The sequence below is a fragment of the Phodopus roborovskii genome, unplaced genomic scaffold (assembly GCF_943737965.1).
Source record: "Phodopus roborovskii unplaced genomic scaffold, PHOROB, whole genome shotgun sequence".
Lineage (NCBI taxonomy): Eukaryota > Metazoa > Chordata > Mammalia > Rodentia > Cricetidae > Phodopus > Phodopus roborovskii.
In genome coordinates, this window is record NW_026126619.1 from 1,542,658 (window position 1) to 1,559,865 (window position 17,208).

Here is a 17,208-nt window from a genome sequence, read left to right on the forward strand (position 1 = left end):
GATCCACATCCATGCAACAAAGACATCTGTTCAACTATGTTCATAGCAGCACTATTTGTAATAGCAAGAACCTGGAAGCAACCTAGATGCCCCTCAATTGAAGAATGGATAATAAAGATGTGGCACATCTACACAATGGAATACTACTCTGCAGAAAAAATAATGGTATCTTGAAATTCGCAGGCAAGTGGATGAAGAAACCATCCTGAATAAGGTAACCCAGTCACAAAAAGAGGAACATAGTATGTACTCACTCATATATGGATTTTAGACCTAGATCAAAAGATCACCAGCCTATAATTCACACCACCAGAGGAACTAGGATACAAGGTGTATTCTACGAGATTCATATAAAGTCCCTCACAGAACCGGGAAGGGACAAGTCCCCAGAGCACAGGGGATGTGGGGTGGGGGCAGCGAATGGAGAGAGAAGTAGGAGAAAACAAGGGGGAGGAAAAGAAAACACGTGCGACCAGGAAGATTGAGCCTGGTTAGGAATAGAAGACAGGTGAGAAAGAGAGAGAGAGAGAGAGAGAGAGAGAGAGAGAGAGAGAGAGAGAGAGAGAGAGAAAGAGAGAGAACATAAAACAGGGAGCCAATATTGGTTTGAAGATAAAACTGAACACAAAGAAAGGTCTAGAGAACTACAGGACTGCTGCCAACTAACAATTTGAGCATCCGTGGAAAGGCTACCATAAATGCCCTTCCCGGAGAGTGAGATCAACAACTAACTTATCCATGGAGCCCTCATCTAATGCCTGTTGGAAACAGGAGCAAACACCCATACATAAACACTGAGTCAAACTAGAACCCAGATGCAGATGGAGAGGACATGACCAGGCTGCAGAAACACATACAGACAGCTGACCTGAGCAAGGAGGAGCTAACAGGCCGCCAGACTAATAGCTGGGAAGCCAGCATGGGACTGACTCAGGCCCCCCTGAATATGGGTCTCAGCCAGAAGAACTGAGCAGTCTAAGGGACCTCAGACAGTGGAGCCAGGATGTATCCCTGGTGCACAAAAAGACTTTGCGAACATATCCCCCAGGAGAGAAGCCCTAGTCCCTACTTCACATGACCTGTCAGATCTACATGACCCCAACTGATGGCATTCCCCTACATATGGAATTGGGGTGGGGGAGGGGAGGGGAGGGTGGTTAGGGTGCATGTGAGAGGGCAGAGAGGGTAAAAGGGAGGGAGGGAGGGAGAGAAGGAGGAAGAGAGGAAGGGAGGAAGGGTAGGAGGGAGGGAGGGAGGGAGAGGGAACTGGGATCGACATTTAAAATAATAAATTAAATTAAAAAAAATGCTTTGACTACAAAATTTAAGTTCAAGGACAAGTTACTGGGGAAAAGGATTTCTATTTTTGTTTCCACAGAAAATGAAAAGGTGTGCATTCCTTCCAGACTAATGTGGTTTGATCAAGCCAGACCGCCTGAAACAGTGTACCAGGTGATCCTACATTCAAAACAGCTGGACAAAGCAGCCTTACAGACGACAGCCAGGATTTCTGCATCTTCTTAGAATCCCCCATAACAGCGCCCCTTACTAGCAGGAAGTAGTTTGGAAAGAATGACGCCCAAATTCCCAAATATTGTCTATAAATGTTTGTTTTCATTTAAATGGACTTGGTTATATAAAATAAATAAATAAATAAAAAATAAAATAAGAAAAAGTAAAAAAAGAAGAAAAAAATGAAGCAATGTGCAATTGGATAATAGTAACTTATGTACTCTATATTGGAGATTTAATGGAAAATTTTATCTATTTTATGTTTGTAAACATTTAAGTAAGTTTATATAAAAATATGGGAACAAAAAAACTGAAATATTTATGATAACTATATTACCTTAACACACTCAAATAATTGTATCAAAGGACAGAATTGTTTGTTCAAATCTTCAAATATTATGGAATGTTCTTAATACTATACTTACTTTTAAAACATAGAATTTCAATCTTAAAAAGATACAATCCCTTTTGCTGAGAGTTTTTAATATTAACAGATGTCTAAGGTTGAAATAAATTAAATTCCATATCATATAGGTTACAGTATCTTAATATGCTTATTATTTTAAAAAGCACAATAATTTAGTTCAGATGGAGAATAACAATATATGAATGCAAAACAACAAATATATACCTCATGCTCTCTATATTTTTCTTTCCATATTTTCTCTTCTTCATGAAGTACATCATTCATTTTGTCCTGGTCTTGCTGTATGTAGAATAACATCAGAATATTATTATATTCAAATATTAAAAACATATTCATTATATCAGATTCATTCAACAGATTTATAAACAATAATTAAACTTTAAAATCTCCCTGCATCCCCAGTTATAACTAAAATACCCCTAAATGATAAAAAGAACTGTTGAAGTTATCACTATTCACCCTCTCAAATTGTATGACAGACTACAGAGCTATCGTAATAAAAAAATATCATGGTAAATGCACAAAAACAGACGTGATTTCAGTGGAAACACATTGAAGATCAGGACACAAATATACACACAGCAATTTTTGTTAAAGAAGCCAGAAATACATGTTGGGGAAAATAAAAGATCATTTTCAACCTATCATTCAAAGTGGATGACTGTTCGTGGAAGAATGCAAATAAATCCACATATATCACCGTGCACAAAAATCAACTCCAGATGGATGAAAGACCTAAGCCTAAGGCCAAATATATTGAGTCTGACAGAAGAGAATGTGAAGGAAGACCCTTGAAATCACTGGCACAGGAAAAGGCCTTCTGAAGAGAAGACAGTCAGCACAGGAACTATGAACACATTTAATAAATGGGACCTCATGAAACTGTAAAGCTTCTGTATGGCAAAGGACACTGTTATCCAAAGTAGCAAGCTATAAGGGGAAAGATTTTTAACAATGACTCATCTGATAAAGAGCTAACATCCAAAATATGTAAAGAACTCAAAAACTATACCAAGAAAATAACCCAGTTAAAAATTGGGTATATATCCAATGAGAAAATACACATGAGAGGAGAATAAAATGGCTGAGAAGCATTTAAAGTAATGTCCAACATCTTTAGTCATCTGGGAAAAGGGAATCATAGCTACTTTGAGATTTCATCTTAAGAACACTCAGAATGGCCATATCAATAAAACACATGGCATCCCATCCTGACAAGGATGTGGAGTAAGAGGAATATTATGCCATCAATTGTGGGTGTGCAAACTCGTACAGACATTATGCCAATCAGTGTGAGTTGAACTACCTCAAGGTCCAGTTATACAATTTTTGGACACATACCTCAAGAGCACTTCATCCTACCACAGAGACAAACTTGTTGCTCATTGTATAACCATGTTCATTACTTCACCATGCATAAGAGTCCGAAATTGGAAACAGCTTAGATGTATGTCAATGGTTTAATGGATAAAGAAAAAGTGGTATATTTATACAATGGAGTGTTAATCACCTGTTATGAAAATAAAATCATGAAATCCACAGATAAGTGGATGGAGCTAGATACATATAGAGTAAGAGACTAGGCAGCAGGAATAGATCTCTCTAGGAAGGGGAAATAAAATAGTTATGGATGAATGATGCTGCAGACTGTAATAGATGATCTAACAAGAGTAGAAAGGATGAGAGAGTAAAAGAGAAAATATGTGAAGTGATGTCTAAAATTTAGGCCATTTGATGGGTGGTATGGTACCTTAATAGAGTAGAAGATTCCTTATATATATACACGCATGGATGTCAGTTAAATAAAATCACTAAATAATGGGGAGATACAGATCCCCAACTGGACATCTCTAATCAACAAATGAAGCTTCCATTTCCAGAAATGGGCTACTGAATCATGAATTCCCAAACAACTTAGGCTATACTTCAGGCTGTTGGTAGCTCTCCATAATCTGATGCTGAAGACGATGCCTGAACATAGAGAAGGATGGCTGGTGCCTACCTAGAGTATTCACAGACTACTGTTCACAATCATACTAGAAGGTACTCTGAACAATACCAAAGAAGAAAGGTAAACAGCAACCCAACTACAAACCCTTTGATCTACAACAGTGACCTGTCTGTGTTATCCACTAGTGCAGTAGTGGCACAAAGCTTACGGGTGTAACCAACCAATATCTGGTTTGGGCTGAGGTTCACTCCATTAGATGGAACCCATACCCGATGCTGCTTGGGTATGGGTCACATCCTGAGACTAGATATGCCAGGTACCTAGAAGAAATCAAACAATGCTGTACTACTAAATGACCTTAGCAAAGAATGATTTTTAACTACATTCTGCTATACTCAATTGATATGTGTCCTGCTCATCTATCATCAGAAAAGCCTATTCCTACAGGGCCATTTCAAATCCATAAAGTGAGACACCTTGAAACACTCAGCCCTTAAAAGGATGTCTCCATCAAACCCCCCTCTCTGGGCTCAAAGAACCCTGCAGAAAGGGAAGAGGAACAATTATAAAAGAAGAGGGAGTGAAGAACACCAAGAAGTCAAGGCCTTCTAGACACAAAAGCACTTGTGAATTAACAGACTAACATACAGAGGGCCTGCAGGGGTCTGCTCCATATGGGGGTGTCCATGCACAGAGAGGTGGATACAAGCCCCCATCCCTGACCCAGAAGCTAACTCCAATTGATACATACTTGGAAATAAAAATTTGTTTTTAAGACAGGCGGTGGTGGTGCACGCCTTTAATCCAGTGCTTGGGAGACAGAGGCAGGCAGAACTCTGTGAGTTCGAGGCCAGCCTGGTCTACAGAGTGAGTTGCAGGTCAGGCTCCAAAGCAATACAGAGAAACCCTATCTTGAAAAACAAACAAACAAAAACCAAAAAAAAAAAGGAAAAGAAAAAAGAAAGAAAGAAAAAAGACTGAAAAAGAAAAGAGAAAATTATTTTTCTCCAAGGGACTCTCATGGACAAAACAAACCACTCCTAACATCACAAGCAGTGGTAGTAACAAAATGAACTCAAAGACATCTCTGGAGGTTCTTTGTCTTAAAACATTAAGTCAGGGTTTTTACTAAATATTTAGTAATTTTATAATAATAATAATAAATAGGAGTAAAAGTATTCTTCCTTTGTATATGTACTATGGTTTCAGTTCTATGTTTTTATGGGATTCCTGTGTGTGTGATCATGTGTGAGTCAATATGCATTTCTTGGGCCTTTTCTTTGGCTCTTTTTATTGTTTGGTTGTTTTGTCTTATTCTAATTTGCTGGGTTTTATTTCATCTAATTTTATTTTATTATTACTTTTGTATGTCTGCTTATTTTCTAATGAGAGACAGAAAGGTATGGAGCTAGATGGTAAGGGAGGTGGGGAGGAACTAGGAGGAGGTGGAGGAGGAGAAATCATAACCAGAAGATACTGAATGAAAAAAAAACTATTTTCAATAAAAGAAAAATAAATAAAAATGAGAATGTTCTTTGAGCATTATATTAGCTGTGGGCTCTTCCCACAGGGTGTAAACTTGAAATTAACATTAAAAAATAGTCCTTTGATGGCAATTGGATGGATGAATTGGAAGACTAAGTAGACCTAAAGGTAGGAGATGAATTAGAAAGCAGAGTAAGTATTGTCAGTCACTAGCAAAGCTTGACTACTTCAAAGTGGCAATAAGAAATATGAACACAAAGATGGACAATGTAAATTATTAAAGGGTAGAAAAAGAGCTAAAGGAGTTTCACACCAGTTTTTAGTTCATTTAACTGGAAACACTGGAGGAACCCAACGCACGGAAAAAAAAACACAATGGAAACAGCTTTAGATGCTACAAATGTATGGGGTTGTCAATAGAAGAGTTACAAACTCAGCTTTATGTTTTTATACAGGCTGGTATTGATCAGTGACATCTATGGGTGACATCAAATAATAAAGTAGAAGAGGCGATACAGGAGGAAAAGAACATAAGTTGGGCTGTGCATCATAGAATGGCAGCCCTAAATCTAAGTAGACATGGATGAAGAGTTGCTAAATGTGTGGAACTAGAGAGAGAACAAGACAGCAAGACACCCTTTTCCCTCAGTTCATAAGTTGTTATGTACACAGACAAAGACCACGCCCTAGGGCCTGCTGCCCAAAAGCCACTGGCTAAATGGATCAAAGTCCCACAATGCTTACCTCTTTTTTTTCTAAATAAGAAGGTTCTAAACCTAACACAAAACTATTTATAATAAGAACAACTATCAAGTATTGTGCAGAAGAAAAGGAAAACAAACAAACAAACAAACAAACAAAAAACCTGCCCCAAAAGTCATTGTCTAAATGGATTGAAATTCTACAACACAAGACAGAGAATGTCACCTAAGTTACTGAACTACTTGGACTTAATATGTCTTATATAAGGTGTCATATATCAGACAATAAAAGAACATATTAAATAATTAAAGGAATTGTCTTTTCCTGTTATTGAAAAGGCATGAAAGAGTAATAGATTATGTCACAAATTTCAGATTATGTAGGCTTTGAAATTCTACAAACCCCAGAGGCCTCCAACATCGAAAGTTCACATCTGAAACTGTAAAGGAATTTATGCAAACTAATCTGAGCATTAAATCCTCAATCCACAATCAGGCATTTTCTCATCAAGAGTGATTACAAGTCATGGGAACCTCCTCCACTGGTATCACAGTCCAGATATCAGTGCCTTTCAGAGGTAGCTATGCTCTTAGGAAGAGTGGAAAAACACCAGACCTTCTGAAGGGTCTCTAACTTTTCCTTTTCAACTTCAAACTGTTTTATCCAGCAATGTCTCTTTTCATCGTCTTCTTGAAATTTCTGTTTTTCTATATCACTCTGAGCTTCAAGAGTTTCTTTATCTTTTTCTTCGAGTTCTTTCTGTTTGTCCTGCCAAGCTTCAAAAGACTTTCTACATCTTTCTTCTACTTCAAAGTATCCAAAACTCAAATCAGCATCATCTGCATTGATTCAGAGGGACAAAAGTATTATTCTTGAGATCAAACCTATCACGCTGATCTATTTTTACTATATAAACACACCATAAAAGCCTAATGCCAAAGCAAAAGAATATACAGTTTGCAATGTAAATGGATGTCATCAGACATACAACTTTGCACATGTGTGATCTCTTCTGGGAATTCCATTACTGTCAATAAAGAAGTCAAAGAACTTTCCTTAAAGTATTCCCTAAAATTTATAATAGTTGTGTGTGTGTGTGTGTGTGTGTGTGTGTGTGTGTGTGTGTATGCCATGCACACATAGAGTTAGTGATACAGTTAAGAGACATTGTTCAGAATTGTTTTGGTTAATGTTTTTTGTGTTTCCATATTAAAATTAAAATATTAAACAGTGAATCTGTTAATTATTATGGGCATTTTCACATTATTATTACCTACTACGTACATGGGAGATCTTTCTATCTCCTGGTGTCTTCTTCAATTTCTTTCTTCAGTGTTTTTATTTCATTTTATGTATTTAAACTTGTCATTTATAGTGTGCTGGCTAATTTTATGTCAACTTGACGCAAGCTAAAGTCATCTGAGAGAAGGAAATAAATTGAGGAAATGCGCCACCTGTAAGATCAGGATGTGGGCAAGTCTGTAGGGCATCTTTTGAATTAGTGATTCATATGGGAGAGTCCAGCCCATTCTGAGTAGGGCCAGCCCTGTAGTTCTGGGTTCTTTAAGAAATCAGCCTGAGGAAGGTATGGGAGAGCAAGCCAGTAAACAGTATCCTCCATGGCCTCAGCATCAGCTCCTGCCTCCAGGTTCCTGCCCTGTCTGGGTTCCTGTCCTGACTTCCTTCAGTGGCGAATAGTGATTAGGAAACTTAACTCAAATAAACCCTTTCCTCCCCAACTTGTTTTTGGCATGGTGTTTCATTGTAATAATAGGAACCTTAACTAAGACATATGGTGAATGGGTGAATGGGATTATTTCCTTCATTGCCATTGCTTCTTTGCCTGTATTAGTATCTGGGGAGGATGTTGATTTGAACATGTTAATTTCATAGCCTGTCACTTTGCTGAATACGATTATCAGCTCTAGAAGAATTCTGGCGCAGTCTTTGGGGCCTCTGTGTATAGAATCATGTATTCTGCAAGTAGAGATATTTTGACTTATTTTTTCCTACTTATGTTCCTTGTATTTTCTTTGTCTTATTGATCTAGTTAGGACTTCAAGAACCATATCGAAAAAGGGGGGGGGGTCAACTGAGATACTTGGACTTGTTATGATATTAATGGGAATGTCTCAATTTTTCTCTATTTAACAAGATGATGCTATCAGTTTGTCATAGACAGCTTTTATCATGTTCAGACAAATTCCTTCCTTCTCTAGTTTCAAAACAGCATTTATTATGAAGGGATGTTGGAATCTTTCAAAAATCCTTTTAGCATCGATTGAAATGATGATATGATTTCTGTCCCTGAGTTCACTTATATACTGATTTATGTATATTGATTTACATGTGTAAAACCATACCTGCCTCCCTGGAATGAAGCCAACACAATGGTGAATGTCTTTCAAAAACCAACTAAAAATGTCATATCATTTCCATCCCTACCCATCTATCTTCCAACTCACCCCATGTCTTTTTGGTGTGTTCTTGAATTCAGCTTGCAAGAATTTTATTGAGGAATAATGACTTTCAGTTTTTAAAAATGTTTGTAACTGTATTTACAAGTGCCACAAAGAAACACTTTCAATGCACATTGATACATCATACATCTCAGACCCCCTGAACATGTGTCTCAATTAGAAGGGCTGGGCAGTCTAAGGGACCTCTGACAGTGGAACCAGGATGCATCCCTGGTGCACAAAAGGACTTTGGGAACACATTCCCCATGGAGGGATACTCCCTTAGCCTAGAGACAGGAGAGAGGGCCTAGTCCCTACTCCAAATGACTTGACAGGTTTTGTTGACCCCTCCTGGAAGGCATCACCTCTCTGTGGAGTGGGGGTGGGTGGGTGGATGGTAGGGGGGGTCAGGGGGTATGGGAGGGAGGAAGAGAGGGAGGGAGGGAGAGGGAAGTTGGATCAATATGTAAAATAAGAAAAATAATATGTAAGGAAAAATATTTTTGAACATATAACCGGGACTATTGCCCACCTGGTAAAGCATATTCATCCATGGCTGTGTCAAGAGCAACAGGCTCAGGGACAGAATCGGACCTGGCAGAATGAGTTAGACTTCTCACAAATTCTTCCTTTTCTATTACAGATAATATCTGGTAGGTTAAAATAGTATCTTTATTATTTAATTGTTGAAGAAAGACTAGATAAAACTAGGAGAAGCCTTACCCTCTCTGAGCAGTGGGGGTGGGATGGGAGAACGAAGGGAGACTGGGAGAGGGAGGAGGAAGGAGGAAGGAGGAACTGGGATTAGGATGTAAAGAACTAAAGTTAAAAAATTGCCAAGAAGCCTTTTAGTCTAGTTTAGATTAATACTTCCAATTCTAAATTTTTAATCATGGAAATAAAATTACTTTTCATAAATTTAACATAAAGACAGGGAAGAATATACTATTCACTGATGTGTCCACTCATCACTATCTCGGTGCCATTATGGTAATCAAATTACTGAAAAAATTCATAAATACACATACTGAGAATTTGGTTTACTGTAGACCTTTTAAAAAACATTAATAGTTATTTTCTTTATAAACATATTTATCCTCTTAAGGTTTTACAAACTAACTCATCAGTATTAATCTATAATAGTCAATTAATAAGCTTAATAATCACTTCAAAATATGTCTAGCTTGATTCCTGATGAATTTTTAACTTTATTATATCTACTGTTATAGTTCATGTACACAGGCTATTAATATATTCAGTGTAATACAAAGATAAACATTATCTGCTTAAACCTGAATTATTCACATAACTTTGACTAAGTATTATGTAACTAAATATTCACTGTAGTTTAAAATATACAGGATATCTGCAATGAAGAAACAAAATTCAAAATTAACATTTCAAATCTGTGTTAACAAAAAAAGTAAAAAGTAAACAAAATATTTTTAAAGCTATGTTCCAATTCTTACAAAGTAGGAACAGTTTTAGAATAGATCATTATAATTTGAGTCTAAGAAGAAAAACTTTCAAATACATTCTTCAGAACACATTTGGGAGGTTTCAACCTATAAAATGCTAGACTTTACTTTTATTTTTCTAGGAATTTTCTTTTGTGTTATTTCCCAAAAGTAATAAAAAATCTTCTACTCTTGAATATTCTCTGAAGTATTTAAAGTATTTCCCTGAAAGTACATTTTCCACATGAAAACCAATAAGCACTATAGTATATTCATGTTTGCTTCAAAAATGATAAATGCATCGCTATTTTAGTGTCCTGTGTATATGAACATTTAATTCCCAAATACTTATGGTACAAATCACTATTTTAATGATTGAAATTTGTATAGTTTTATGTAATATGCCAGAGGATACCATGAAACCAAATATAATTTGCTTAAAATAAGTCAATAAGCTAACTTCGTATGTAAGGAAAAATAACAAATCCTTAACTACGATAGTGAATACTTTCATTGGGATGTTAAATGCAAACCTTCATTAACTGCTGAGAATTTGCTTTTGATTCAGCTGATGATCCAGTCCTCAAACTCATATGACTGTTAGAAACTGTACCATAACTACAACCTAGAAAAAGGGAAAATAACTATGATTTCAAATATTAGAGTACATGTCAAAACCTCAAACCTTTTCATTACTCTTTATCTTAATTTCTACCAGCATAATCAGTAATACTTCATAGAATAGAAATTTATTAAAATGATTGGTGCAAGAAATTTATCATTATTTGTAAAATAAATGTAAACTTCTAAAGCACTCTATGTTGTTAACAATTTTCATATTCTAGAATGAGTTTTATTTTCTATGCATATATTCTTGCTTGACAATACAGTAATAGTCAATTCCTGGAGAGACAGGAATTAATGAACCTCTACCCACACCAGACAAGGAACTGACCACACACCAAAAAGAAACTGCCAAAGTCAAACATGGTCAACCAACAAGATAACTGGAGTTTCTTAACATGATTATAGGTAAAGGGTTTCTTACAGAAACAGGATTGGTGCAAACACAACTTAATCAACATAGTTCACACCAGCATTCCTGATCATCAATGCAATTCAACCACTATCATTGATCATCAACACAGTTCACACTACCACCACTGATCATCACCATAGTACACATCAGCATCACCAGTCATCAACACTGATCATCACCATAGTGCACACCGCCACCATTGATCATCAACATAGTTCACACCAGCATCGCTGATCATCCACACAGTTCCCACCAGCATCACTGATAGCTTAAGAAAGCTGGAAACCTGGATCTCATTGTATGATTCTGCGTACTCACTGAAGACATCAGTATCCTCTAAGTCCTGAAGAAAGAGCTCTTCAGCAGTCTTGCTCTTCTTCTTTATGATGCTGATACAGTGTAGAACTGACTCTGGCAATTCAACTAAATCCTAAAATTTGAGTAACAGAAGTATGAGAGGGATTACCAAGAGTTGTATATCAAATAGTGCAATTATTCATTTCACACTAAAATTTTGAGCGAACTATGTAAATAGGTAAAAGTGCCTCCAAATAATGGATCTATTTCTTGCAAATATATTTGTCTTAATTTTTCTTTCTATTTTCAGGCAGCTATATGTTCCTAGAAAATTCTAAGACAACAAAAGAAGAAGGTTACCTCATTACCACTTTCATTTTTATTTGAGGTACTATGCTTCCAATGACTTCATTAGTTCTTGATATTCTGTTGATATTATTTTGTTTATTATGAAATATAAATTAAACTGAAATGTTTTACAACATTATTAATATGTAATTATCAAGTTAAGCTGAATTTATACAACATTATAGAACATCTATCAAAAAAGCCTACATAAAAAATTTCCAAATTTGCTAAATACCTAAAGAGAGTGATATTATTATACTACATAAACAAATGAAGTTCATTCCTCTGTAAATACCAATTATTGTTAAAAAGTATAATGCAAAACATGTTATTCATGAAAATATTTTGAACACTTAAATATATTTTAATAGCAATGCCAAAGCCATCAATAACTCTCTACAATAGTAGAAAACCTTCCTTGTGGGAGATAAAGCACAGAATGACTGAGTGACTGAATCTATACACCTACTCTTGATACAGAAGATCACAGGCTAAATACCATGGGTTCAAATAAAGCTTTCTGTCATGTTGGGTTCCCATGAGTTAAGTAAACAGCAATTTGCCTTTATCATAACTAATGAAATGCATTGCTAGCATTAACAATGAATAACAACCAGTTCATACAGTTAACTTTCCCTTTACCACGACAGAAAACCAAACAAAAATCTATGACATTGTATTAAACTTGTCTTGACAAAAGTACCCACTCTCCTCTTTTCATCTCTGTCTTTTACTGTGATAGCTTCTTCCTGGTTAAGAAGAATTTTGAGCACAAATAAACAGCAATGTTTTTTGCATATCCTAGAAAAGATAATCTTCAATCCTTGAATGTTTCATCTTGAGTTAATATCTAATTTATATTCCTTATAAGAAGAGATATTTGAATTCTGCAAATAATTTTATGGCATCCTAAGCCAGAGGGTAAGCCTGAGAGTTTTATTCTGTCTTTGTATGTGAACCATCAGTAATATAAAACCTATCTTTTCTTGTATGTAATACTCTAGCATTTTCTCTCCTTAAATTAATTGTACAAAATTCAGGATATTGTTAAATTTATTTTTAAAGTAATACATTCGTGAAAAAATCATAAATAGAGAGAGAAGCAGAAAGTCTAAAGGTACAGCACAATGGTAGCACTCTGTCTTAAAATGGGCAAAGCCATGAGTTCAAGACCAATTACAGGGGTGGAGTAGAGAAGCAGAACTATATTTGAACTTCACACTGTAAGTTTTCTGTGAAAATAAGGCATGGAGCAGAAAGGGAATCATAGGTAATCTTTATTTTAAAGGTTTTGTATGTAAATATCAACCAAAGAGAATTACTTATTCCTGTTATCCTAAGAGATAGTGATACACATGAAAAACACAGAGAAGTAAAATTCTTTCTAAAAAACCTACTTTCATTAAAAGGCTCAAAAGTTTGATTGATTCCTTACATTTTCTATTTGTTGCTATGTTATTGACTTAAGTCCCAAGTTTAACTATTTCTTGACATCTATTCCATTGGGGTATTATTTCTTCTTTTTTGTTCTACAGCTTTCAGGTGTGCCATTAAGTTATTTATATATAGACAATCAGTGCTATGAACTAGGCTCTTAGAATTGCTTTTGTGTCCCCTTAGTTTGGGTATGTTGTGTTTTCATTTTCATTAAATTATAATCTCATTTCTTTCTTGACAAATTTTCATTCATTAATAAGTTGGTCAGTTTTAATGAGCTTGTAAGCTTTCTTTTGTTTCTGTTGTTGATATTCATTTTTAATCTGTGGTGATCAGACAAGATGCAGGATGTTATTCAATTTGCTTGTATCTGTTGAGACTTCCTTTGTGTTAAATATGTGATCAGTTTTGTAGAAAGCTAATGAACTGTTGAGAAGGTGTATTCATTTGTGGTTGATTGAAATGTTCTACAAATATCTACTAGGTTCACTTGAAATGTCAGGTAGCTCCAGAGGTTCTGTTTTGTTTTGTCAGGAGACCCTGTCTATTGATGAAACTGAGATATTAAAGTTTCCCAATATCAGTGTGTGAGGCTCAAAATGTAATCACAGTTATGGTGGTTTTTCTTATATGAACTTGGGTGCCCTTATGTATGGTACATGGATGTTAAGAATTGTATTATCTTCTTTATAGGTTCCCCTTTGATATGTCTTTACATATCTCTTCTGATTAGTTTAAAGCATTCTGATCGACAAACCTATAGCCAAATTAAATAAAAATCAGGGAAAGAAGATCCATAGTAGCAAAATCAGAGACATGGGACATGACTACAGACCCTCAGGAAATCTAGAGATTCATAAGGACTTGCTTTAAAAACCTGTATGCTAACAAACTGGAAAATCGATAAGAAAGTGGTAATTTTCTTGAAATACACCACCTACCAAAGTTAAATCACGATCAGACAAGCAATTTAAACATCATATAAATCCTACTGAAATAAAAGTTGTAACTAAAAGTCTACAAACAATAATGACAAAAAGTCTGAGGCTAGATGGCCTTATCACAGAATTATGCTAGATGTTCACCGAAGAATTAATGCCAATACTCTTCGAATTATTCCAAAAAATAGAAACAGAAGAGGCAAGTTCATTTTACAAGGCCACAATTACCCTGATTCCCAAACCACATCAAGACCCAACAAAGAAAATGATTTCTATCCAACTTATCATATGAACATAGATGGACAATTTATCAATTAAAATACTTGCAACCCAAATCCAAGAACACATCAAAAGAATCATCCACCATGATCAAGCAGGATTTGTCCCAGAATGCAGCGATGGTTCAACATATGTAAGTCAATAAATGTAAAAAACCAAATAAACAAACTAAAAGAAAAAAACCACAAGATCATCTTATTAGATACAGAAGGGTCTTTGACAAAATCTAATAGCCCTTCATGTTAAAAGTCCTGGAGAGACTAGTAATACAAGAAAAATAACTCAGTGTAATAGAGGTAACTTATGGCAAGCCCACAGCCTGCATCAACCAAAATTGAGAGAAACAGCATTTCTACTAAAATCAGGAACAAGACAAAATTTCCACTCACTCCAGGCCTATCCAATATAGAACTTGAACCCTTATCTAGAATAATAAGACAACACTTACAAAGGTTCATAAGAAACTATTTTACACAATTATATCCAAACATGCTGGGTAATCTGGAAGGAATAGATAAACATCTAGAAACATGACTAACATAATCATAACAAGTAGGATCTCTGGGGGAGGTCTGTGGCTCACTTATTAAGAGTACCTACCTAGCATGTATGATGAAGCCCTACATCCAGTCCTTAAAAGTGTGTAAAACTGAGGGTGGTGGTATAATTGCAAATGATATAATAGTATATATGACAGTAAAAGTTCCATCAGAAAGCTCCTACAAACTGTTTACTACGAATTGTGACCTGCTTCCAAGATATGTTAGTATCTTGGAAGTAGTGGGACAAAACTTAGGGAGTAGACAACCTGTACCTGATAGATTTAATGTTCAATCCACTCCCAACACTGGGTAGCCAAGAACCTGAGACTAGACAAACCAGGGACCTAGAAGAAAACTAATACTACCTTTCTGCTAAAATTACTCCTAAGATATTCTGCTACACTCACAGATCATTGGCTTTCCTCCTGTGGTAAATGAGAACAAGTACAGATAGTGAAAGCTAAAAAATTATGCAGAGTGAGAGATCTTAAAACACTCGGTCATAAATGAGATGTCTCAAGCAAAGCCTTCCACTCATGGATCAGGAAACCCTGTAGAATACGAGTGGGAAAGACTGTAAAAGCCAGAGGTGGGCGGGTAATGCCAAGGAAACAAGACCTTCTAGACACAGCAGGGCCAATGCACACAGAGACTGGATGATTGCACAGGGCCTGCATGAGTCTGCATCAAAGGTGGTCCCGGCACTAGTGGACAACCCAAAAGCTTTCCTAACCCAAAAGCTATCTCTACTGAATGACCACTCTCAAATGAAAAATGAGTTCTCTCTAATGTAGTCTCTCTGGGGCATTCAAATCACTCCTCTCCTAAGGGCAGTCCCCATGCCCGCCAGTAGATGTCATGTTTGGAGATTCTTCATCTCATAATGTTTTGTTGACTTTTTTAGTTTGTTTTGTTTTGTTTTTAATAACCTTACAGGTCCTTTGCTTTTATTATGTTTTCCAATTTTATGGAATTCCTGTATTGTGAGAGAGAGAGAGAGAGAGAGAGAGAGAGTGTGTGTGTGTGTGTGTACACGTTTCATGTACCTTTTTTGGCAGTTTTTCTTGTTTTTTTTTATCTTATTTAATATTATTATTATCATTATTATTATTATTATTTAGATGTTTCTTTGTTTTCTAAGGAGAGACAGACAGGGAGTGAATTTGTCTAGGAGTTGAAGTGGGGGAGGATAATGATGGAATTAGGGGAAGGGAAACCATAATAGGAATGCATTATATAAAAAAAAAACTATTTTAAATAATGAAAGACAAATGGAAAGTGTTAAAAAGTGTTAAAAGTAAAACATTCCTGTAAAGGCTCAGGGATCTTTGCAGAAATGAGAGCAGACAGGATTTAAGAGCCAGTGGCAGAGGATAACTACAATTAAGCAGTGTTTTACACACACATAAGGGAAATTGCACATGAGCTCACAGTAGTTGTGACAATATGCACAAGGTGTGTGCAAGCGCAGTCCAGACCAAAGTACAGCAGCGAGAGAAGTGTCTATGAAGTTTCACCCCCTAGCTAAGGTGCTACTGGGAACTGACAGCTGCTTAAAGAAGGAGAGAGGGTTTTCTTTAAGAGCAAGGCTCTTGGTAGGTGGACCACATTCTATCCAGTAGAAGGCCACACATCCAATTATGGGCAGCACCAATTTTTCAATTTGAGTTTAAAATAATGGACATATAGGTGAGTTAGAAGGGAAGAGGAGGAGGATCATAAAGGAAGAGTTGAGAATAGGATGATCAGAATACATTATATGAAATTTTCAATGAACTAATAAAAAATGGGAAAAAATGGGAAACACTTACAGTATCACTACTGTCACTCTGAGTTTCTGATTCTGAATCATTTTCAACCTCATCATTTTCCAAGGAAGAAATGCTGATTTTATCCAATTCAGCTTCTATTTCTTCTCTGAGCTTTGCATCACTGTCCTCCATAATTCTTAGTGATTAAAATACAGAACTTAAAGAAAAAGAATCTAGTATGCCTATAAAAGAAATTATGGATTCTGTAATTTGTCACACAATCCAACATGCATGTAGACATTTAATTTAAAGAAACTTTTATGGCAACACATTAGGCTAGCTCTATATGATAAGGGACATGGCTTTGCCTGCTAATTTATTCGTATTTAAAGTATTTGACTACAACATGGCCAACACTATTAGTATGCTTTCATTTCTTCAAGAAAAATCACATGGAATTAACTGACTTATCTTCCACAGTTAAGAAATTTCGGGGTAATCTTGTCCTTGAAAATATAGTCCACTTAGAAAAAAGAAGTTTGCCTAGAGATTAATACACCCCTAAGAGGAAAACTCAAGTC

The 17,208-nt window shown here is 35.9% G+C and overlaps 1 protein-coding gene across 1 annotated transcript in view; it reads right to left on the minus strand.

The window, feature by feature from the left end:
• Lrriq1 (leucine rich repeats and IQ motif containing 1) overlaps nucleotides 1-16,865 on the minus strand; it is a 152,312-nt gene extending 135,447 nt beyond the window's left edge. Inside the window, exons 1-6 of the mRNA XM_051206403.1 lie at nucleotides 16,688-16,865; nucleotides 11,351-11,462; nucleotides 10,527-10,618; nucleotides 9,069-9,186; nucleotides 6,693-6,916; nucleotides 2,144-2,218 (exon numbers count right to left, since the gene is read on the minus strand). Coding sequence (XP_051062360.1) covers nucleotides 2,144-2,218; nucleotides 6,693-6,916; nucleotides 9,069-9,186; nucleotides 10,527-10,618; nucleotides 11,351-11,462; nucleotides 16,688-16,819 — 753 coding nt within the window. The 5' untranslated portion in view covers nucleotides 16,820-16,865. The remainder of the gene's footprint in view (nucleotides 1-2,143; nucleotides 2,219-6,692; nucleotides 6,917-9,068; nucleotides 9,187-10,526; nucleotides 10,619-11,350; nucleotides 11,463-16,687) is intronic.
• Between the last annotated feature and the right edge of the window lie 343 nt (nucleotides 16,866-17,208).